Genomic DNA, 25353 nt, shown 5'->3' on the forward strand with positions numbered 1-25353 from the left:
TTATTATTTTTTAATATTATTTTTAAATAAAAAATATCAATTTACGCACGTAATCCAACTCAATAATTTAATGCCACGTGTTTTTCCAACTCAATAATTTAATGTCATAAATACATAAGAAGGGTCTGAAATCTTGTATTTTGACAGGTTAAAGTATTCAGATAACAAATGACTAAGTAGAAGTGTCCACTTTATAAATTAAACAAATACAAGGGTCCAATAAACCATTTCGCCTTAATAATTTTATTTTAACTTTTATCTACTTTTTTTTATAGCAGCTCTACGATGTATCCTACTTTTCTTGTCGGTTTATCCTTCGAATTGTTGATGTATGAGATTATGTAATGGCGAAAAATGATACAATCTATTTAAACACTGCATTCACTGTATGATACAATACAACAAAAATATAATACATTACATTATGAAACAATATGTAACAACCAAAGTTTTAAGAGGTTGTTTGGTTGAGAAATAAGTTATATCGGAATTAGCTATTCCGAGATTAGTTAAACCACTACACTCAAGATGAGATAAAAATAATATTACCACCTACAAATAACTAATTTTTGAATGAGTTATTTCATACATTTTATTCCATCCAAACATATAATAAGTTGTCTCTAAAGTTAATCATGGATTAGCTATCCATTACCCAAACGAGCCTTAATTGAATTGAATTTGACCTTCATTTTGTTAAGGTTACTTTAGTGGGCCCCTTAAGAGATCCAACGGGTAAGCCCAACAGGATACTACAAAAGATCAAAGCCAGCTTTCACCGTCCCTGTTGAGTTGCGAGTGACAGACGACGAAACGGGAGTGACGGCAATGGCGGATGTTCAAAGAAGAGGAAGGCCATTACCACCTCCTCCACCAAGGGGTGGCCCACTTGGTCCACCTCTCGCAAGGATTCCTCCACGCCCTGTACCTGTCGATCGCGAGAAGGTCCTTTTTTTCTTTCTTGAATTCTATTTGCCTTGAGTCGAGGTCTATCGGAAACACTCTCTACCTTTGAGGTAGAGGTAAGGTCTGCGTACACTCTATCCTCCCCAGAATTCACTTTGTGGGATTATACTGGCTGTGTTGTTGGCTTGTTGCTGCTTTTGTTGTTGTTGTTGTTGCTCTTTCTTGAATCCTCAGTTTCTGAATTGGATGAAGTGATTAGGATTAGGTTGTTTTTGGAGGGAGGAGCTTGTGCTGGATTTTGTGTATTCTTATGCTGGTCATCTTTTGTTTCGAGGTGCTTTGGGGTTTTTGAAGTAATCTTTTTGTTGTGGACTATCTAGGGTTTTGGGTAGAAAAGATCTTATGTTCAATGGCTAAGCCAGGATTTTTGGAAAAATGAGGCGAGAATGCCTCTCAAGTCTCCAATTAATCAAAAGGGATGACTGACGAGTGAGTTCCGCAACATTAATTAAGGTAGAAGGGGTCAAGTACTTCAAACAACTGCACCAACAACTGTTCAATTGTCCAACAAGTTCTGAGGTTGTTGAGACAATTTTTACAATTGTTGGGGTAAAAGTGTAAAAAGAAAAAATTGAAAAATATTTCACTTTTCCCAATTTTTAAAACTTGAAGAACCCCCACTTGTTTGACAATCTCATTTGTCCCTTTAATTGCATCTCCCGGATTTTTTACAAAGGGGTTCCAAATACGAGAAGTAAGCATGAATAAGCCAAAGGGGTTCAACATGTATTTATATGTTCTATAAATGAAAAATAATTTTAACTATGAATGAATAGCACAATTTTTTGCGAGCCCTACCTGGCACCACCCATGCTTGTTTGTGGTGTATAAGCAAATACCACTATGCCTTAACCCCAAACTAGTTGTGCTCAGGGGCAGAATACGTTAGGGTCAAGGGGTTTATTTGAGCACCCTTCGGCGGAAAAGTACAAAGTACACTGTGTATATGTAAATAGTGCATGGTTAAAATTATTTATTATTTTGATCGCTAGAAGGTCCTATTTTTCTTTCACTGTGTATACGTAAATAGTACAAAGTTAAAATTACTTTTTATTTTTGATCACTAGAAGGTCCTATTTTTCTTTCTTTCTTGAATCATGCAGGTTCTGACTTGGCGACATTGGTAAGGATTTTAGGTTATTTTTGAAGTGGAAAATCATGTGTTCGATTTTCTGCAAGTTTGTGCTGGTTCTTTTTGTTTTGGGGTTTTGAAGCAATCCTTTGTGGACTTAAAGGTTTTGGTGTAGAAAAGACCTTGTGTTTATGGTGTATTATTAACCAACAACAGCAACAACTATTATGCCTTATAGCCTGTTTAGTCAAGCTTCTAATAACATAAGCTTACTTTGAAAAGTTCTTTTTTCGACTTCAAAAAAGTGTTTTTGGTGAAAAGCAGTTTGTGTTTTGCCGATCAATTTAAAAAGAATTTGAGCAATAATTAGTGTTTAGTAAGGCTTTTAAAAAGTACTTCTGAGTGTATTTTTTCTGAAATTCTTTTTCCAAACTAGTACTTTTGAGGAAAGGCTATTTGTTTTTTAGCTTATTAAAAATACCTTCCACCACTCTCCAGAGAGTAAGTGTTTTTGGCCTCCCAAAAACTTGGCCAAACTGACTATTAATCTCAAACTAGTTGGGCTGGCCATATCATCAGGAATTATTTGGTCTATCTGGATCCTCTTCGTTTCAATACCAAATTGACTAGTCTTATTGTGTGGTTTGTTTATTATTTTATTCAAGGAATGAAATTTGATTTGGTAAATGGAAGTTTCACCATAGCCCAAAGAAAAAAATGTAAGTTTGAGTATTTAGAAGCTAAAGGAGAATGCACAACTACATCAATAAAAAAAAAATGCAAAGATGATATGTTACTATCTTCCAAGTGTATGCTGATTTTACCATAGTATATATCAAGAATATGTAATACACAAACTTTGGAGTAACTGGTAAAGTTGCTGCCATGTGACAGGTAACGGGTTCAAGCCTTGGAAACAGTCTCTGACAGAAATGCAAGGTAAGACTGCGTATGATACACCCTTGTGGTGGGGCTCTTCCCCGGACACCGCGCATAGTGGTAGCTTTAGTGCACCGGGCTGCCCTTTTTATGTAATACACAAACCTTTAGCCAATGTACCCTAAAAAAAGACCTTTAGCCTGCCATAAAGAAGCTATGAATTTTGAGAAGACTGTGTCCGCCATTTGGTACAGTATCTAATGGACCGTGACGGCTAATTCATGTCTTAAACTTTGATAAATAGAATATTGTCTGGTTTGTTTGCTTTTGCATTTATTTTCAAAAGAATGGTAGGTTGTCTGCCCTTCCTCCTTCTTAGCAGGGGAACACTAAAAAGGGGAAAAGGTATGCAGACATTTGTTTTGTTTGTTGAACAAGCTGCTTACCAAGATGAAGAAAATGTAGGGAAAGCGATACTGGAAAATATACGTATCGAAACCCTGGCATCACTTCATATTATTTTGTGTGTGTTCTCTTTATCAGCGAATTGGCATGTCTTTTTCTAGTAACCTGTACCCTTATTTTGCATTCTTATTCGTACTTGCTTTACTAATGTGCATTCATGGCACATAAAATTGAGCATTCTTTGCATACTGGAAGTTACTTACAAAACCTTTTTTTTTTGTTTTTGTTTTTGGGGATTCAATCGAAAACCAGACTTGTCCTCTGTTGCTTCGTGTTTTCACTAAGGTATGTTCTCGGTGCAAACTCATTTTTCTCAAGTTTTTTGGGGTTAAAAGGTAAATTTTAATATAATGGAATAACTACATTTGCAAAAGGTGTTCTATTGGACATAGCCCTAACGTTTTACCAGCGTTGGAATTTCTGCAAAGTAATTGACGTTATCTGGAAGATTTTGCTTTTCGTATCTTGTTCGCCATCAAAATGTATATGCGTTGTGTATGCTTCACTAGTTGATGTTCCCAAAATAGGTGGCCATGCAAGCATATTTTTTGGTTCACCACTTGTATGACAAGTATGAAACAAAATGTTGAATCTCTTTATGGTTAATTAACGATATACTCAATGGATGCTTCATTTTGGAACTTACAGGTTGGAGGCCATCACAATAAGAATGAATTTGCCGTGAGAGGCAAGGAACCCAAAGATGAGGTCCAAATCTATACATGGATGGATGCTACTTTGCGCGAACTAACTGATCTGGTATGAAGAAAGTAACACAATATATCTTTTAACTAGTCTCTCCAATGTAGTTGTTGTCTCCCTTTGTTGTGTATCCTCCTCATGCTCCTGCATGCATCTTTCAAGATGTTAGAAGATTTTTGCAATTTTCTTGCAATATAGCTTCTATCCTTGACTTGTATGACTAATTATCTAGGAGATAGAGTTGTTGGAATTTTTGAGTGTCGAGTCTTCTTCCATATACATAGCTTGTATTGAGTTGCTCAGTTCATCTATCGAACATCACTAGAACAAGGTGCAGCATACTATGAATTTATGACCTTTGTGAGCTGGTATATTGATAATGTTCGGCATGAAAGTAAGAGTATAAGGTGCACTGCACCAAGTGATGCTATCAGTTATTGATAGACTGTTGAACAAGTTCTGTCAAAACTTAGTCTCTCTTATGGTTATACATGAGAAAACTACTTATTCGAAATGACAACACTTTTATTTTGGCAATTAAACAAACTTATATTAATCACCAAATGAACTCAGTACAAAGACAAGAGGTTGCAAGAACCATACAAACCCCTTTCTGATCTCTATTTCTTTCCCACCGACCTACAATCCCAGCAACACCTCAAATACAAGGAACTACAACTACAACACCAACAACATACCAAGTGTATTCCCACAAAGTAGGTCTGGGGAGGGTAAAGTGTACGCAATCGATACCACTACCTCAGATGAAGTAGAGAGGTTGTTTCCAATAGACCTCCAATGCAGGACATATGACAGTATAACGGACAAAAAACACAAAAGCACACAACAAGATGGGATAACACACTGCTAGATAATAAAGGAAAGAAGACACTACAAGGTACTACTATAAACTCTCTATCCAAAATCATAGACATCACCGAAACACCATGAACAAGAAACTCCAGGCGCAGATACAAACAAAGCACTCTTCCCTACTATAACGGCTGAACTCCTACCCACCAACGCTCTATCCTAATCTGAGTCCTCCAAACCTTCCTATTAAGGGTCTTGTCCTCCGTAAGCTGTAACTGCTTTATATCATGCCTAATCACCGCTGTCCAATACTTTTTCGGCCTACCTTTACCCTGCCTAAAACCATCCATAGTCAGCTTCTCACACCTTCATATTGGAGCATCCGTGCACCTCCTCATCACATGCTCGAACCAGCGCAACCTCACTTCTTGCATCTTGCCCTCCACCGGTGCCACTATTCTCCCGAATAATCTCATTTCTAACTTTATTTTTTTTGGTAAACCCACACATCCATCGCAACATCCTCATCTTTTGCCACCTTCAACTTTTGGATGTGAGAGTTTTTAACTGGCTAACACTCTGCTTCATACAATATAGCCGGTCAGATTACCACTTTTTAGAACTTACCTTTTAAGCTTAGGAGACACCTTCTTATCACACAAGACTCCTGAAGCAAGCTTCCATTTCAACCACCCTGCACCAATACGGTGTGTGACATCCTTGTTAATCTCACCATTCCCATGAATCATAGACCCAAAATACTTGAAACTCTCCCTCCTCTGAATGACCTGAGAATCCAGCTTCACTACCACGTCAGCCTCATGTGACAGATCACTAAACTTACATTCCAAGTACTCCGTCTTGGTCCTACTCAACCTTAATCCTTTAGACCCAAGGGGTTGGCTCCAAACCTCCAACTTATCTTTAACTCCTCCCTGAGTTTCGTTAATCAGTACAACATCATCATCAGCAGCAAATAACATACACCAAGGCACCCCCCCCTTGAATATGCCGCGTCAAAACATCCATCACCAAGGCAAATAAAAATGGGCTAAGAGTCGATCCCTGGTGCAACCCTGTCAAAACAGGAAAGGGCTCTGAATCTCCTCCTATCATCCTCACATGTGTCTTCGCTTCGTCATACATGTCTTGAATCGATCTCGTGTACGCCACTGCACCCCTTTAGCCTCTAAGCACCTCCATAGAATCTCCTTAGGGACTTTGTCATATGCTTTTTCAAGATCACTGAACGCCATAGGCAGGTCCTTCCTCTCCATAAACTGCTCCACTAATCTCCTCAAGAGGTGAATAGCCTCATTAGTCGAACGACCTAGCATGAAACCGAATTGATTTTCGAAAATAGTCACAATCCTCCTCAGCCTCGACTCTACCACCCTTTCCCAAACCTTCATAGTATGACTCAACAACTTGATACCCTATGATTGTTGTAATTCTGAATGTCCCCCTTGTTCTTATATAATGGAAATCTTACTCCATCTCCAAGCTTTAGGCATCTTTGCCGCGCCTTAAAAACAATGTTAAACAACCTTGTCAGCCATTACAAACCTGTATGGCCAGTGCTCTTCCAAAAATCCATCGGAATCTCATCTGGCCTAGTCGCCCTACCCTACACATTCTGCAAATAGCCCCCGTGACCTCCTCAACTTTGATACGCCTACAATAACCATAATCACGACACCCCTCTGAGTTCTCCAAGTCCCCCAGCACTAGACCTTTGTCCCCCTCGTCAGTCAAAAGTCTATGGAAATAGGACTGTCATCTCTTTCTATTGAGGGCATCCTCAACCAACACTTTATCGTCCTCCCCCTTGATGCACTTCACTTGATCAAGGTCACAAGCCCTCCACTCTCTGGCCTTTACAAGCCTATACAACCTCTTATCCCACCTTTCTCCTCTAAAGTTGCATACAGACTCTCTAAAGACTCTCTAAAGCTGCTGTCTTAGCCGCCGTAATCGCTAACTTGGCCTCTCTCCTAGCTAGCTTACACGCCGTCCTACGTCTGCTTCTCCTTGTCATCCTTGCTCTCAATCAACTTAGCATAGGCCATCTTCTTAGTCTCCATCTTCCTTTTAACTTCTTTATTCCACCACCAGTCTCCTCGGTGCTTGCCAGATCGGCCTTTCGCCCAACATCTCTTTAGCAGTCTCCCTAATGCACCTGGCCGTCATCTCCCACATACTATTTACATCCCATCTACTCTCCCAAGCCACCATAGTCATCATCTTCTCCCATATTTCCAAAGCACTGGCTAAAGTCAAGGTATGTCATTTAGTCCTGGGCCATTCCTCCACACCCCTCTTCTTTTTGCCTATTTTGATTACTAAGTCCATCACCAACAACTTATGTTGGGTCGAAAGATTCTCACTATGTATGACTTTACAGTCTTTACATAGTGCTCTATCATCCTTCAAAAGGAGCAAAAAGTCTATCTGGGTCTTGGTCACCGAACTACGTAAGGTAATAAGATGCTCCTCCTTCGAGAAGCTCAAATTCACTACCCACAACCCAAAAGCCCTAGCAAAATCCAAAAGTGAATCTCCTCCTTCATTTTGTTCCCCGAAACCAAAACCGCCATGCACATCATCATAACCCCTCAATAAAGACCTAATATGCTCATTGAAATCCCCTCCAACAAAAAGCATCTCAGTGCTCGGGATGCCTCTCATCACCTCATCCAAGACCTCTCGAAAGATTTTCTCCTCCATGTCCAATCCAATCCTGCCTGTAGAGCGTAGGCACTAATAACATTCGATGTAGACCCTCCAATAACCAACTTAATCGACGTCAACCTATCACTAACTTGCTTAACCTCCACAACCTTCCCCTAAGCTCTTCATCTACTTAGATATCTACCCCATTCCTTTGCCTCACGTTACCCGGGTACCACAACTTATACCCATCCACATCCCTCGCCTTAGAGCCTGCTCCTTTTGTTTTTTGGACACAAGCTATACTAATGTACTTAAACAAGCTATGGTTAGATCTAATTCTAGTACATATACTAGTGTTTAATTGAAGAATCAAGCCCTTAATGAGAGCATTCCTTTTCTGAAACTCTATCCATATAGTATACAGAGCTGCAATTAGGTTTGCCTTCAATATCATACCTCTTGGCTACTTTCCACCTGCATGCTTACTCGCACACTTCCACATTTCATCCCTTCTTCTTGGACAACCATGAAGTCTTTGCCATTTAAAAATAGCTTCCCATAGTTTGTTGTATTATCATATCCAGAAAATAGGTGATCTCTTGTTTCATAATGAACCTGGCAAAACACACATAACTCATCCACATTCATCCCCCATTTGATTAGCATTTCTTTGGTCTTAATTCTATTAAGCATGCATAGCCACAGTATAAGCACCTGCTTAGGCTTAGCAATGTTATGACAATAGACACTCCTCTAGGAAACATTTTCAACATCACCTCTAAGCTATAATAGCCTTTGCTATCTGAAATTTAACTTGTTTTAGGAGCTTAGTATTGCCTAGAGTCTGCCAATGTTTCCTCATTGTAATTACCTTCCTTATCATCCAAGAAGCCTGCTTTGGGATCTGCATAGTTAGCACATCCCGCCCCTTTATATAGTAGTGATGCACTCAAGCAATCCATATCTTTTCCTTTTGCTGGCTTAAAGCCCAAAGCAGCTTACAAATAGCAGCAGTGTTCCATAGTTGCAAGTTGAGAATGTTTAGCCCCCAGCTCCCTTGGGCGAACAGAGTTTCTCCCATGCCACTACGACTCTCTTACTTATAGTAGCTTCTCCTGACCATAAATAACTTCTACATGCGGCCTCAATCAGCATATTCACTTTCTTAGGCATCAAGAATAAATTTGAAGTCAGCAACAGAGCGGGGGCAAATATGGAGATTTGCCAATTACTCAGTGTGTGACACTGTGATATTTTGTGAGGCAAAAGAAGAGCAGATCAGATTTATCAGAGTAATTTTGTTGATTTTGGAAGCTGTTTCTGGCCTCAAAGTCAATTGGAGAAAGAGTAGTTTATTCCTAGTTTATTCCCTATTAAAGAAGTAGCACAGATGCAAAGACTTGCCAACATTTTAGAGTGCAGGATTGAAAAACTCCCAACAACCTACTTGGGAATGCCTTTGGGTAGCAAACACAAAGAACTGAGGATATGGGATGATATAATACAAAGGCCATAAAAGAAACTAGCCATATGGAAATCGCAATATTTGTCACTTGGAGGCAGGCATACTCTAATAAACGTAGTATTGGACTCACTTCCCACTTATATTATGTCTTTATTTCCTTTACCTGCAAAGGTAAGGAAAAAGTTGGACAAGCTCAGAAGAGAATTTCTGTGTTTTGGAAACAAGGAAGGGAAAGTGTACTACTTGGTAAACTGGAAAACAATACAATTACCTAAACTCTCAGGTGGTCTTGGAATTAAGAATTTGAGAATCCATAATGTCTCTTGATGAAATGGCTGTGGAGATATGGGGAGGAGGATCAGGCTCTCATGAAAATAGTCATACAACATAAATATGATCAAGACTCCCAATGGTGTACAAAAGAAGTTACCAATCTCTATGGAGTTTCAGCTCGGAGATCAATAAGGTCGTCCCGCTGGACTAAACTTGCAGGAAACATCAAACTGAAAATAGGAAATGGAGCTAAAATCCTATTTTGGAAAGATGTTTGGGCTGGACAAGAGACCTTAATGCACACTTTTCCCGACTTGTTTTCTTTTTGCAGGAATGCTGAAGTCACTTTGGTAGAAAGTTGGTCAAATGGTTGGGATATAACATTCAGGAGGAATCTAAGTGATTGGGAAGTAGATCAGGTGGCACAACCGTTACAGTCACTCAATGAATTTAAAGGTTTTGAGGCAAGGATGGACACAATCTCATGGAAACATTCAGAGGATGGAAGCTAGCTTCACTGTCAACAGGCTCTACAAAAAGGAACTTGGAACTCATCAAGCTCTTTGATTGGCTAGATGGAAACAAATATGGACAAGTCAAGCACCAAGCAAGGTCAAATGTTCTGTATGGTTGGTGGCTAAGAGGGCCTGTCTGACTCAAGAGGTACTGCAGAGGAAAGGTTGGCAACTAGTTCCTAGGTGTTTTATTTGCAATAAGACAAGTGAGACCAACAACATTTATTTCTACATTGTAGAGTCACAGCTCAACTTTGGAATCTGTTTTTGTGAGCACTCACAGGCAATAGCTGGACAATGCCAGAACACACTGCTGACTTGTTGAGCTGCTGGATTAGGAGAGGTGGAAGCAAAAGTCAAAAAAAGTGGTGGAGGATGATTCCAGCTTGCATATGGTGGTCAATATGGAAGGAAAGGAATGGAAGATTCTTTAAGAACAAATCTAACTCCATACAGAGAGTAAAGGAGAAATGTATCATATGTTTGTATTTTTGGTGTAAATAGGAAGGTATAGAGGAGGTAGAACAACTAATTGATATGCTAGGTTCCTTGTAATTAGATTTTCTACTCTCTGTGATCCCTTTTTGGAGGCCTCCAGCATATATCCTTAATGCTGAGGAATACAACATTACCAATTTCAAAAAAAAAAATAAAAAAAATGTGTGACCAGCAGGCTTGGTCACCAAATTGGACAGACCTGATAACTTGGAGTCTACCAGCATATGTAAGGCTTTTAGCCATCCAAGTTGTGATTATTGCTTTGTTCTTCTCCACCAAAGGTTGACATTGTGGGAAATGAGCCTTTTAGTAGATAAGGGAACACCCAAGTACTTGAAAGGCAACTCACCTCTCTCATACCCTAAAGCATTCAAGATATCAATCCGCACTTGCAATTTTTCCCCACCAAAATACACTTGACTGTTTGTCATATTAGCTTGGAGCCCTGTAGTTGCAGAAAACATGTCAAACTCCTTTTCAAGATTAAAACAGAAGTTAAATCACCTCTGATGAACATAAGTAGGTCATCAGCAAAACACAGGTGAGGCAGCTTCATTTTATAGCATCTAGGATGGTAGTTGAAGTCATGTTCCTGCTGTAATCCACCCATACATTTATTTAGATACTCCATGAGTAGGAGAAATATATAAGGGGACATAGGATCCCCTTGTCGTAGGCTCCTTTTAGCTTGAAATGTATCTGTAAGTGTTCCACTAACAAGGAAGGTGTAACTGACAGTAGTGATGCAGATCATAATCCAAGCTATCATCTGTGGAGGAAACCCCAACTCCTTAAGAATTTGCTCAACACATGCCCATTCCACACTATCATAAACCTTTTGCAAATCTACCTTGATCATATACCTAGGGAATATTTGTTTCCTTGTATATCCTTTAATCAACTCATGACTGATTAATATGTTAGCTGATTCAAGGCAAGCCTGCCTGGTACAAAAGCTGATTGACATTACCCCACAATATCGTTCAAAATACCTTGAATTCTCCCTGTGATCACCTTTGAAATGACTTTGTAGATGATAGTACAACAAGCTATAGGCCTGTACTCTAATGGTCTCGGGTTGAGTTTTTAGGCACCATAACTACTGTATTATTAGCATCTCTTGAGATGGTAGTCTTACCATCCTCCAAACTTTTTTAAAGAAATAAAGCTGAGAAACCATCTAATTCCTGGGGTTTTGTTACTATCAATGCTAAATAATGCATCCTGTACCTCCTGCATAGTGACCTCTCTACACATATCCCTCTGCTGCTCCAAAGTAAGAGTTGGTCCAACCTCATACTAGGTATATCTACTGCTGGTATAGTTTCAGCTACAGAACCTAATAAACCTTTGTAGAAAGCCAACACCTATGCTTCAATCTCTTTAGTTTTATGCAACAATTTTCCACTACTGTCTTTCAATAAAGATATAGCATTGGCACTAGCTCCGGCCTTCAAGCATTTAAAGAAATAACTGTTATTGCTGTTACCTGCCTCAATCCAATGAGCCTTAGACTTCTGTTTTAGGACTCTCTCCTGTATGACCAACCATTTATGAAGCTCTTGATTATCTGCAGCTTCGTTACCCATCAATTCAGGGTTTGTATATGTGTTTAAAAGAGTTTGAGCAGCAATCACACTCTCTTGCATTCTCAATCCTCCTCTCCAAACTTCCTATATATGCGTTCTTTAGCCTTTTCAGTGTCTCCTTTCAAAGTTGCAGCTTCTTCACAGTTTGAACATGTAGGTACCATTATTGTAGTATTCCATTGTTGATCCACCGTTTGCATAAACTCATTAGCATCTGCAAGAACATTAATAAACCTAAATGGCTTCCTAGTAGGGGCTCCATCAGATAGGATCTCAATATGCATAGGGGAATGGTCAGAAAAATAGTTTTCACAAAATTGAGCTGTAATCACTCCATATTGCAATTTCCACATATCATTACGTAAAGCTCTATCTATTTTGATCTATACATGCTTATTAGTCCATGTAAAGTGCCTTTCCATTGCCTTCATATCCATCAGACTCAACTTATCCATTATTTCTTTGAAATCTATAGTTTCATTATCATGTACTGGCTGCCCTCCCATTCTATCCTCACTATTGAGTACAACATTAAAATCTCCACATATACACGAAGCCATACTAATACCAGCTCCAATGTGATTCAGACCCTCCCATAGTTCCTATCTTTCCTCCAAGCAGTTACTTCCATATACTATAGTCATAGTACATTTAATAACTGATTTCCTGTCTTGTACCAAACAGGCAAACAGTGTATAAACTGGTAATGTATGGCCTGTCGAATGACACAAATTTTAGCCTCCTTCCATAACACCCAAATCCTTCGATTGTTAGTGTTATTATAATTATTTATATATGCCCAACCTTTTGCACATTTAGTTATGCCTTCATGAAATTTATGTTGCTTTATTTTGGTTTCTACTAGTCCAGTCAAGCTAAGATGATGCTTTTATACTCTCCCTTCTCCCTGTGTGAGAGGCTTGTTTAGACCTCTCAGATTTCAGAACAACCATCGCGTTGAGAGTGTAATTTCTATCCCCTCTCAGGAGGTCTTCACATGTCCTTAACTTCCATACCTTCCATTGACAAGGAGAAAAAGAGTTGAATTCTCATTACAGGTCCTCTCCGTCCCCTTACAGAACCATGCATTACTAACTCTGCAAAAAACACACTCCCCATTCCAGTACTAGGAGTGATAGCTCTACTAGTGCCTTCATCATTCTTAGGAGTTGTAGTCCCTGAAGTGCCGGAGTTGTACCTTGTTGCTGCACAACAGGATCAGATGGAGCTGACTGTTGCACATGTTGTATGACCTTTCCAGTCTCAGGGATGCCTTTCCTTATCCATTTTTGAACTAGTCTCTTCTCTCTTTGATCCCAAGTCCTTCTCCTTTGTTGTTGCTCCACTGGTCGTGCAGGCTCTTGCTTAGCAGTAGGTGCTTTTTCTCTGTCCATCTCTGGACAGACATGTCCCATAGAACAGCTAGGCTAGAACAACGGCTTACAATCATAGCTAATGGGCTGGATAAATACTCTACCATTTGGCTCAATTATCTCAATCTCTTTAGGCAATGGCTGAGTAATGTTCATGTCAACCAACACTCTCGTATAAGAAATTCGTGATTGATTCTTAGTACATTCATCCGCGAATAGAGGTGTTCTCCCAATCTTCTAGCTATCTTACTCAATGTTCTAGGACCTCAACAATTTATAGGAAGGTTATATAATCGAATCCACAAAGGGGTGCTAGGGAATTCTGTCTGACAATCAAACATAGAGGTCCATTTCTTCAACAATAATGGCATACCACTCATAGTGTATGGCCCAAAAAAACATTATGTCATCCCTGTTCGGAGTGTTTTTAAATTGGGAAAAGGGTCAAATTTACCCCTCTACTCTAAAAAAAATGGCTAAATATACCCTTCGTCATACTTTGGGGTCAAATTTGCCCTCATGTCATACTTTGGAGCCAAATTTATTCCTCTACTTTGGGAAATTTGCTAAATATACCCTTCATCATACTTTGGGGCCAAATTTATCCTCATTTCATACTTTGGGGCCATATTTACCCTCATTGTTAAGAAACTTTTCACTTGTGCCCTTCCTTTAACAGAAAAGCCCAAATTAACGTTAAATTGTTCATTTTTTAAAATAAATCGCACCCTAATCTAATTCGCCTGATCTGACCCACAAAAAATACACAAACAAATATACCCCTCCTTAGTTCTGTTGGTTGAATTTTTTCAACGAACAAAAATACTTCTCTTTCAACCTGCAACATTGGAAGGTTGTTTACAAATGAACAAAACGTAGAATGGAATTGGATAATGTAGAAGCATGGAACTAGAGAAAATGTTTGTTACGAACTTTGCCCTTGTTCAATTATGTTCAAATTTCAAAATTTAGTATGTAATTCTATGTGCATCTAGATTTTATAATCAGTGAGTGAAAAAATTTTCTGAGTAAATGACATGATGAAAATTTTGTATATATATATTGCATATAAAGATATATGAATGAGAGATGTCACATAGGGAGACCTCTTAACTCAATCATTCAAAGAAATATCCAATGGGTCTAATCTATTGCATTTAACCGTCAAGCGCCATTTTTCATGAGCTCTGCACTGATGCAGATCCATGAACTGAGAGAGAGATTTCTTTGTGTTTGCACAGATGCAGATCAATTTTTCATGAGTTATGCATTGATCAATATCCAGTGGCTTAATCCCGTTGGAAAAATTTGACCGACAGAACTGAAGGGGTATATTTATTTGTGTCCTCTTTATGGCTCGAGTCGGATCGGACAAGTTAGATTAAGGTGTATTTTATTTTTAAAATTGATACATTTAACGTTGATTTGAGTTTTTTTTAATCAAGAAAGGACACATATGAAAAGTTTCTTAACAACGAGGATAAATTTGACCCCAAAGTATGACATCAAGGATAAATTTGACCTCAAAGTATGATGAAGGGTATGTTTAGCCAATTTTCGAAAGTAGAGGGGTAAATTTGGCCCCCAAAGTATGACAACGAGGGTAAATTTGACCCCAAAGTATGATGAAGGGTATGTTTAGCCAATTTTCCAAAGTAGGGGGGTAAATTTGCCCCCCAAAGTATGACGAGGGTAAATTTGACCCCAAAGTATGATGAATGGTATATTTAGCCAATTTTTCAAAGTAGAGGGATAAATTTGACCCTTTTCTCTTTTAAATTTAACAATGTAGAAACCTTCTTCATGATAAAACAGCTCTGGCATAGAAACATTATTCCTGGTACGTGGTACACATAACTAAGAGCCTCCCCCATGTACACAGAATCTGGGCATTACTCCATGCCTTCGTACAATCTGCTATATCCTCCTCCTCCAACGTTACAGTTGTTTTCCCATCAATCACCACAGGAGCATACCGTTTACAGCATTTTGATTTTGTGAAAATAGCCTTGCCCAATTTGTATCCTCCTTTGCCCCCTTCCTCTGATGCGGCTGAGGTTCAGCTGCTATTGTGCTTTTAGCATGATAGTTGGAGCATGACTTGAACTTCCTTCCTCTTGAGCTTCCACAAGCATTAGCGTGCTTTCCCTTGTCACTTCGTTGCATCAGCTCCACAGGTTCATCACGCACTTGTGAGATAGTTACTGTTTCATTTCTTTCTTCCAAAACTTCCTCTGCATCCATTACTGTCTTCCTTAGTCGCAATAAGTTTTCTAGCCTCGATGTCTTCCTTCTGAGGTCAACATCCTCGCCATGGATGCGCACATTAGCAAAGTGAGCTAATCATGCGCCGACAGACCAAAGAAAGAAGAGAAACTAACAAATGACAACACCTTACTTGCAAGGGAATTAACTTAAGATGTTTTGAAGGAAGAAGTATTCTGTTAAGATAAACTGCCCTTTTACTGTTCTTCTTTGGTGCGAAGAAAACCCTATAGAAGATGTAGATTCCCTGTTAAAAATTATTGAATCCTTGTCAGAAGAACAAGGATGTATATTTTTGCTTATTTTAAATTTGTAAATATGGCTTCCAGCACAGCCTTTGTACTGAAGATTGTAATATTGTTGTCCTTGTTTTTTAAAAAAGGGCCTTACTTGGCCTGCCTGAATGCGAAGCAAAAAGTGGCAGTGCAAGTAGTCAAGTTCATCTTCAGTTTTCGTAGACCATTGGCGTGTGGGACCAGGCCAGTATGGCTGTACTGTAGTTGTTTTCATTTTATTTACAGCCCAGTATATTTCCATGCCAAACACTTCCATTCCATCTGATTTATCTTTTCCTGCGACTGTATCAGGTTAAAGAAGTTGCTCCAGAAGCAAGACGGAGAGATGCAACTTTGTCCTTTGCTTTTGTCTATCCTGATAAAAGGGGGCGATTTATCGTTAGTGAGGTCTCTCTTTTCTCTATATGCTTGTTTGTACATGTACTTGGTGTTGGCATGTGAAAATGTCCTTGTATTTGTGGTGCTTCTGCACTTCCATTAATTTATCAGATATAAAATCTTTGGGTTGTTGATGATATGCTTCATATTGAGTGCATATTGACCATGTTCTTAGGTCATGCAAGATGTCCATTAATTTGATAGTGCATGCATGTTCACATCTCTATAAAACTACTTTGCACTAGAATAAAGGATAATCGCTGTGAGAGACGACTAAAACTTCAAATCTTTCGATATTTCCATGGATTTTATAAGCATGAGACATGATATTACGTGTCGTCATTACTGCTTTGGAAGTTCGTTCATCCTACATGTTCAATTTGGGCATAACCCTAGATAGGAGAGCATGGAGGTTGAGGATTAGGGGAGAAGGTTAGTAGGAAGTAGAGAGTTTTCTTTCTTCACAATGGTAGAGCTGGGTTCTAGTCTGGAGCATCTTAACATCTTATGTTCTCTGATCCGTATTATTACTATTATGCTAGTATTATCTTATGCTTCAATTTTATTGCTAGTGTTGTTTCTTTTACGCCGGATATCCTTAATATTTGTACCGTCGGTACTTTTCTTTCTTCAGTATTTTCATCATAGCTTTTTACTCTTGCACTTTTTTTATGCCTTTTTTTTTTTCTGAAAAATGATTTTTCTTGAGCTGGGTCCATTGAGAACAGCCTCTCTACCCCACAAAGGGTGGGTAAGGTCTGTGTACAGCTCATCCTCCCAACAATACTGGGTATGTTGTTGTTTCTTCATCATGTCCAACTGACTTCCCGGTCTTGCACAATCTAATTTAATTGTCAAGTGTGATAATTTCTAAAGTTTGGGCTATCTGTGGCTCTGGTATTGGGAATACTGTTTAAGAGTTGTCTTTTCTCACTTTTCTTCTGTTATTACTTTAAGCTTTAGTTAACCCTGGTTTTACCCAACCAGCTTGTAGTTGTGTTTTGGATGTGCTGGAAAGAAATAAAAAATGTCCCTGAAGCATTTAAAAAATGCATCGCTGGGCCATATATGGAATGTTTATGAAGACTAGAATGAACAAATTTAAACTCGACTGCTGTATATTCTTGTGTATATTCCTCTCAAAGTATGTGAGAGTAATGCCTCTGCCAATGACCTTTATCGTCTCATCTGTCTCCCTTCCCACCTCTTTTTCTAGGATATTCTGTTTATTGGCTAGTTTACCCTCTATGATTGTTGAGCTATCATGAACCATCAGGGCAAAATTATTAATTTGTCAACTTTCCTCTAATGTACACATATCTGTATGGGTGCTATTCAAGGAAAACAAAAATGTTCTAGGTGCATTGAAAATGCTACCAATGTGACTGGAGGATTGTATGAGAGTAAGGAAAATATATCGTCGCACTATCTAAACCATACTACTTCTCGATTAAAACAGTACCAACATACCAGTGAAATCCCACCAGTAATGTCTAGGGTGGGTAGAGTGTACGCAGACATTACCCCTACCTCGTGGAGGTAGAGAGATCGTTTCTGTTTTCTTGTAGATTGATAGTTCTATTCTGAAAGACAACCCAAAATATAGTTCCAAAAAGATGATGAAACTAGATAGTTGAAACTGAGCTAACTGAGGTCCAACTGCTGATGATCAAACATGAGATAATTAGCGATTGTCTTAGTTGTTATGCCTTAGTAGTGAGCCAAAATGCTCAAGTAGGGATTGGTCAAAAGTTGTTCGTCTTCTTGAACTGAGTCCTGGGAATTCATGCTCCTACTGTCCATAATCGCTATGTTTTGTAGTTCGATTATGGTTAAATTTCAATTCCTCGTATAACAAAAATAAAAGGAAATTGGGAACTTCTGAGATTTGGAAAAAGTGATGTGTTTCCATCCTCAGATGCCTAGGCTGGCAATGTTTCATCAAATTTTAGTGATCGGATGATGTTATTGTGTGAGTTAATGCAACGATATATGTTTGTGATATTTCAAGAAACAGTGATTTTATAGTGTTTATTCTTTCTGACATGAAGGTGGGGAGAACGTTTTCTTATCCCAATATAAGGCGACCAGATGATGGCAGCAAACCACTGAGTGAACTTAAATTTCAGGTAACACTTTCATATGAGATCATTCACCTCACCTCTTCCGAATTTGGTATTGACTTGTTTTTGCCCACTGCAGATAGGAGATTACTTGGATGTGGCTATCATGTTCCAATAAGCTTTTATGACCTGTATTGGAATTAGAATTATGCAGACTTGTACTAGTTTGTGTTTCTTCCTGCGTCTAGATATCTGTATTTTTCTGTTAAGTTGACCTAATGTTTATTTTTTCTGAAATTCCCTCTAGAGCTGTCTGGCTAGTTATGTTATGTTACGTTCGGTATGTGATGGATTTAACTAGTCTTCTCAGAGCTAACTCAATTGTTATGAATTATCGCCACTTTTATGTTTTCTTTCTGATTTTCTCTTGTAAACTCTGTGACCTGCTAGTGTTTTTTGTAGTTATGTTAAAGGGGTAGAATGGGTTGACCTTAATGAGGGTTCATATTTTTAAGGGCTTGTTTGGTTTGGAAATAAGTTATTTTCAGATTAATTATCTGGAATGTTATCCATCCTCAGTGGGATAAAAATAACACTAAATCTCAGAATAGGTTATTTTTATGGTTTTATCTTAACCAAATATGGCATACTATCATAAAATTAGTTTTGAAATTAGTTATTCGTAATCCTTCCCATGGAAGGAGCCCTAAGAGTCACCTAAACGTTTGGAGGTCACGATTTGATTTTTAGTCTAACTTGAGAAAATTGAAAGAAAGGTGTTAAGTTTTGAATGAAGGATTGGTGACATTGATCAATTTAAAAGGTCAAACATGATTAGGGAACGTAATTAAGTTAATTTAGGATTTGATTAATATTTTCAAAACTTTCTAATATTTTTAAAAATACAAATCAACCCACACCCTTCTCCTCTCCAAATCAATCGTCTCTCTTCTTTCTCCCCTCTCATCTCGATTGTTTCTCTCAAGCTTCTTCCAACCAACAGTTCTACAATTTTTTTCCTTCAATTTTCGGCGACTTAAACCTCTCGGTGACAAATAGTTGGGCTTTGAGTTTCTTTTTGACTTTCAACCTTAATCGACGTGACAACATTGCTCTCCAGCGACAATAGCTTTGAGTTCATCGTTCCTTTTCTTCTGTTATAGGTAAAAAATTAGGGATTATTAGTTATTACGAAAAATAGGAATTTGAGCCAACTTCTCTTCTAGTATTGGTTAACAATTGCAATATTTGCTGCTTAAATTTGAATTGGGGACTAAATAAAAACCTAATTTCTGGTATTTCTTATTCTTCTCTTCTCTTTTTGGAGTGAAAAATGATTTTTTGTTGTTACTGTAGTTCTTGTTGTCGAACTGTTGATTCGATTTGTTGATGTCTATTGAGTTTTTTGAAGTTTGATTTTTGTTATTTGTGTTTGTATATACAAAACAACAATTTTGGTGTTTTTAGTCACTGTTGATTCCTGAATTCTAGCTGCAGCATTATTGGCCACTAGGTTGGCCTGAAAAACAGTTGGTCTAACATTCTGAGCTTCCATAGAATGGGCTAGAGTGGTGAAAGTTACTCTGAATTTTGTGTGAAAAAATGGGCTCATTCAAGGGATCTTTCTGAATGGGCGGAGGTGTTGGCTGGTTCCCAATCCTTTTTCCGTTGGTCTTTTTGGGAGGAATGTTTTGTAAACGGAAGGAAAAATTAGATTAAATAGAGTTTAATTTGAGCTACTGCTCACTCACACGATATGAACACCGAAAGAAGGGATTTTTTTCCTGTAGTCTCTTGTCCATGAGGGTGGCGCGCTACACACCCATGCACAAGACTCTACTTGACGCGGCTTTCAGACTCTCTAGGACACTGTAGAACCTTAGGCTCTGATACCAAGTTTGTAACGCCTTGAGACTACACCCTGGGCATCACACGGTGCTGACGGCCTCGAAGGACCACTAGCTAACCCATGACCAGTACCAGCTATGAGCACTAAATAATAATCATGAAATATATGTAGAAGTAAAACTGAAAATGCCATAAGGTTCTCAAAATATTAAAATAATAACTAAGTTTAACTGATAATAGCATCTAAAAACTGAATAACTAACTATGCTAGTCTGAAAGCCTCTAACTATCTAAATATGGAGTTGATGGGACATACCCCCAATTAACTCCGACTGAAGTAACTACTGAACTGCTGAAATAGATAAACTCTATCCTCAAATTATGTGAACTCACCTCTATAACTGTTGCCGATAGCCTAAGCTGCTAAGTACGGTCAATAACCTGAGCGTTCGAACCTATGATATGAGACATCATAGTGCAAAAGAGAGTATATGATCAGTACATGAAATGTATTGATATGCTAAGTGAGGTAAGGTTGGGTTCATATGCATGAGATGATAACTGACTAAATGAACATCATGAAGTAACTGGATGAGAGTACATGCAAAACTGTAACTACTGAACATACTGAACATGAAATACTGCGCATATAGATATACATCGTGAATCTAAGATTATACTAAAACTGAGTACTGAATTCAGATGGTTGAGTAATTAATAACTAATAGTCATGGTTCTGTAAACATACTAAGTTTTTTACAAAATATTGAGACTAAATTTGTAACTGTGGGAGAGTTTATTTAACCGATATACCTCGATATAAACTGATTTAGTGTCCAACTTGTGACCCCAGTTGGAAGGGTGTTAGCACCTTGCCACAGGATACTAACAATATTGTGTTGTAACACCCCATATTTTTCGAGCAAGAATCTAAAACGTTGTTCTTATGTGTACGGACTTGAACCAAATTATTCTATATATATACATGTGTGATTATTAAATATATGATGTGGGAATATCTTTGAATATTGATCGAGGTCATAATATCCTCGTAACTCAAGGACGAGATGAGAACACTTCTGTTGATTAAGTTTTGGTGAATAATTCAGCTTGGGTCAACTTTAAACGACCATTACTCCTTGTACATAGTGAGTTATGGAGTGACGACCTGAGCTGATGGGTCGTCACCTATGTGACGACTTATTAGCCCAAGTCATCGGACTTAGGCAAAAAAAACATTAATTCCAGCTTTCAAGTGACGACCTGGGGTGATGGGCCATCATCACCTATGTGATGACTTATCAGCCCAAGTCGTCACCCATGAAATTCAGCAATTTCTATTTGGATTCAAAGGGGTATTTTGATCTTTTCCCTCACCTCCCATGATTTAAATCAAGCATTAAAGCCAATTAACTATAAAATATCAGTTTATCATTACTCATAATCCTCTCCACTTTTAAATCAAGGAGAAATTAGGGTTTCCTTCAAGGCAAAAAATCAAGCCTTTCAATCCAAGATCTCCCAAGAAAAGTGTCAAGATTAGGGTTTCTCCCTAAGAATCCAAGAATTCAATTCATCCTCTTCAAGAAAGAAACAAAGAATTTAGTTCCATAATTCAAGAATCTCAAAAAAGCTTTCAAGATCATCTCCTAGGATTTCAAAGTCAAGTTCTCTACATCAAAACAAGTCTATTAAGGTATGTGGGGTATGAATGAGGGTTTTCTTCCACCCTTGTGCCCAAATCTAGATTTTAAGTTAAATTTTGCATAAATTGAAGTTAGGGTTGATACCCAATTCTTATTATTTTTAGATTATGAAATTATCATGTTAATTAAGGCTTCAATTGCAAAATATTTACATATATCCAAGTTTGAAATCATGAGATTCACTTTATGAATTATATTCCACTATCTTGATTGAGATTGTTGAAAGCTTTTAAGATGATTATTGAGCATGAAGTTTAAATGTGATTATTGATGCATTAAAGCTTTATAATTTGAGTCCCAATTGCAAGTAATCAGTTTATAAAGAGATTATGATCTCAAGTTCTATTGATAAGTTTTGATAAGTGCTTTCAAAAGCAAAGATGGATCTTTTGATCCCAAACTAATATTATGAAATCCAGATTATTCATACTGTTTATGATTTAAAGAAAAGAGAAGCATAATTGGTTTTCATTATATAAACCCTTGTGCTATTTTGAGGTGGATTTCCTAAAGTTCTGAGCAAAAGAATGGGAGTAGTATTTAGCACCTAGTTGGGTATGATTCCAAGATCTCATGCCCCAGAACTACGTGCCACCATAGAATTGAGATTAAGTGCCTATAGTGGACTAAGATAGTGATCACTTAAGATAAGGCTATACTCTTTGTCAAGAGACTGACACCTCTCCCCAGCATGAGGTTTTCCCCTTAGGGGAACATAACGTTGGACATCATGATAGCTCACATGGTGTATGTCGGTTAGAAGAACCTCCCAAAGTCCCTAAGTCTTAAATCAAAATGTTAGAACAGTTTTGAGAAAACTATGTGTAAAGGCTCACAAATTTACTCAAACATTGTCTTACTTAAGATTTCAGTTATCAGATTTTAGCTTTAAGTTTTAAGATTGATAAAGGTGAGCTCTTTTCACTTAGCCTGCATGATTTGAAGGACAGAATAAGAGTCCAGTTTATTAGAACTAAGTGTGGCGGCTCACAAAAGTTTCTTTTACGCTTCATTACTCATGATTTATGATTTGTCAGTTTTTATTATTCAAGTCAAGGTGAGTCATTCACATTTAATATGTTGTTTTGAAAATTTATTTGAATTGTTGCATTTATTGTTTTACTTATGCATTCACCCCCACATGCTCAGTACTTCCAAAAGCACTGATCCATATATACGTCTATGTGCTACATTATTTAATAATGTAGGTACAAGTTGTAGCATACACATCATAATCAGACGGTTGCCGCTTCCAGTCAGCAGGTGATGAGTCATTTCGATTCAAGAGCTTGAGTTAGTCAGATTTTGTGTAGTATTTTATTTTCTTCATTCAGTCATATTGATTTGAGATAGCGGGGGTCATGTCCTGGCTACCTATAGTCAATACTAGTAGAGGTTTCATAGGCAGTTAGTAGAAGTTAATGTATTGGATTTCAATTTTGGTTTTATATAAAGCAGAGTTGTAATCATTTTAATAGTTTGTTTTGAAGATGTTCAGCTAAATATTTATCTTCCATTTATTTTCGTTTCGATCTTATGTATTTATTTCTGTTGTTCATGAGTTATGCCAGTACAAGGATTAGCTTGGGATCATTTTTTATCCTAAGCATTGTATGACGACTAGGGGGCAGTCTTGGGTCATTACAAATTTGGTATCATAGTACAGAGTTCAAGCGTCCTAGGGTGTCTGTGAATCCGTGTCTAGTAGAGTCTTGCGGAATGGTATAGAGACGTCTGTACTTTTCTTTGAGAGGCTACAGGTCATTTAAGAAAAGTTTTCTTTCTTTCATACTCTAGATCATGCAATAAAGTTTTCTCTCAGAAACTTCTGTCAATTCATGTGTTACTCCGTAGTTCTCCATCTATGACTTATTCTCGAGATAACACAATTAGTAAGTTCCAATTCCTCCCAAGATAATGCTCTCAGATTTACTATCAGTAACTTCAGAAGTCACACAAGGGGCTTGAGAGAAGCTCGCTAGTGTGTTATAAGTTCCTCAAGTTAAAATCTTATGTCCTCATCTTTATGAGTTGTTCAGTTAAGACAGAATAAGATATGTATTTAGATTTCTTATTATTCCTTCGATACAGATAGATCTCATAAGAGGAGATAGTATGAACCTAGATTGCTAAATAGAGTTTGTATTCAAGAGATATTGAAACCTAGAGTGTTATGATTCATAAATAGTAGAACTTTTTTATAGTTGGAGGTATGGGTATAGAAGTGTAGCGACAAGAAAGGTGGTAAACGCGGTTGATCAAATATGTATAAATGAACTTTCGTATACGACCGAGTTAGTGGTGAGGTGGTAGGTCCTTGTGTGTTAGTTTAGAGGTAATGAATGTGGTGCAGGTTCCTTGGTTAGAGGTAGAGAAAGAGTTATTAGTTAAGGTGAATTGTTGTTTGCTTGAAATGTGAAAAGTGTTATTGATGGTATTTGTTGTGTTAGAAAAGTATAGATTATTGATGAAAGTATTGGGTGGTTGAGTATTATGAATTTAGGCTTATAGAGCTAAGAAAGATATTTGGGTGTATAGATGGGTGAATAGTCATAATATGTAGAAGGAGGATGCATTAACAGATTTTAATAAAGTATGTCATAGGATTATGATCGATTATCATTGTTATTAGGTTCTAGTGTACTAGTGTTTCTAAATGCTTTATTTTATAGCTTTCGAGTGATAATAGTATGTGAAGTTGGGTTGTTAATCATGCCTAGCACTAGACACTAAGTTGGAATAGTGAATTACTATCAAGGTGTAAATAATGATTGTTTTGTTAGTGAAACAAGTTATATGGGGGTGATCTAGTAGGCTTGAACAATGCATGCAAGAATTTAAGTTTATTGATTTGAGATTAAGTATGGTGTTGCAGGTATAATGTATAAGTGTTCCCAAGGTGATATGGGGTTGCATTGTTTTCTAAGGTTATTAAGTGTTATGTGTGGTTAGTAGTACCCTTAAGTTGCTAAGTGGAAGGAGACTAGTTATTTAGTACATAGTGTTCTTAATAGCTAGGTTGAGGAGTTGTGGATAGATGGTGTTGGATCTTTTAAGTATGATTTTGATTCTTATGATTTGGGAAAAATATAAGTATAGAAGTGTGATCTTGGTAGTCTATGATTATATGTTTAGTGAGGCAAGTATGTTTGTGGAGTTGATAGAGTATAAGTCTATGATAATGGATATTGAAGCTAAAGGAAGTTAAGGATGGTATGTACTAAGAGAGTGACCAAGAATGAAGTTAGTATGGTTTATTGAAGGTTTGGTGATATCCATAGTATGTGTTAGAGCCTAAGTGTGAATCTTTGAGGATTGAGCTAATAGAAATAAGAGTTGGGGCTCTAGAAGGTGGGAAATCAAGGTATGGTGATACTCATGAAGATTCCTAGCTAGTAAGTGTACAAGTTATTACATGATGATTTTTGGGGCTATAGGAATCCAAGAGTTGAATCTCAGAAGAAGGGAGTAGTAGTAGGTGTTACAAATAGTCTTTTAGGGTAAGTTTAATTAT

General features: G+C 37.7%; 1 protein-coding gene across 2 annotated transcripts; it reads left to right on the forward strand.

Moving 5' to 3' along the window:
* The first annotated feature begins 627 nt into the window (after positions 1 to 627).
* On the forward strand, positions 628 to 18698 carry LOC107852527 (histone deacetylase complex subunit SAP18). Of its 2 annotated transcripts, XM_016697571.2 has the most exons (6): positions 628 to 945; positions 3635 to 3667; positions 4031 to 4141; positions 16136 to 16231; positions 18274 to 18351; positions 18425 to 18698. In XM_016697571.2, the coding sequence occupies exons 1-6, from the start codon at positions 829 to 831 to the stop codon at positions 18461 to 18463; spliced, it is 474 nt and encodes a 157-aa protein (XP_016553057.1). In that variant the 5' UTR covers positions 628 to 828; the 3' UTR covers positions 18464 to 18698. The 2 variants fall into 2 exon arrangements, with proteins under 2 accessions (XP_016553057.1, XP_047268613.1); XM_047412657.1 differs by lacking the exon at positions 3635 to 3667 and having other exon boundaries at positions 648 to 945.
* Positions 18699 to 25353: the final 6655 nt, after the last annotated feature.

This window comes from Capsicum annuum, chromosome 5 (genome assembly GCF_002878395.1).
Source record: "Capsicum annuum cultivar UCD-10X-F1 chromosome 5, UCD10Xv1.1, whole genome shotgun sequence".
Taxonomy (NCBI): domain Eukaryota; kingdom Viridiplantae; phylum Streptophyta; class Magnoliopsida; order Solanales; family Solanaceae; genus Capsicum; species Capsicum annuum.

Excerpts from the sequence above, each read along its gene's own strand:
- LOC107852527 (XM_016697571.2), top strand. The coding sequence starts at position 829 with ATGGCGGATGTTCAAAGAAGAGGAAGGCCATTACCACCTCCTCCACCA. Across the intron at positions 3,668-4,030 it reads TGCTTCGTGTTTTCACTAAG|GTTGGAGGCCATCACAATAA; the intron begins GTATGTTCTCGG and ends TGGAACTTACAG. Across the intron at positions 16,232-18,273 it reads GGCGATTTATCGTTAGTGAG|GTGGGGAGAACGTTTTCTTA; the intron begins GTCTCTCTTTTC and ends TCTGACATGAAG.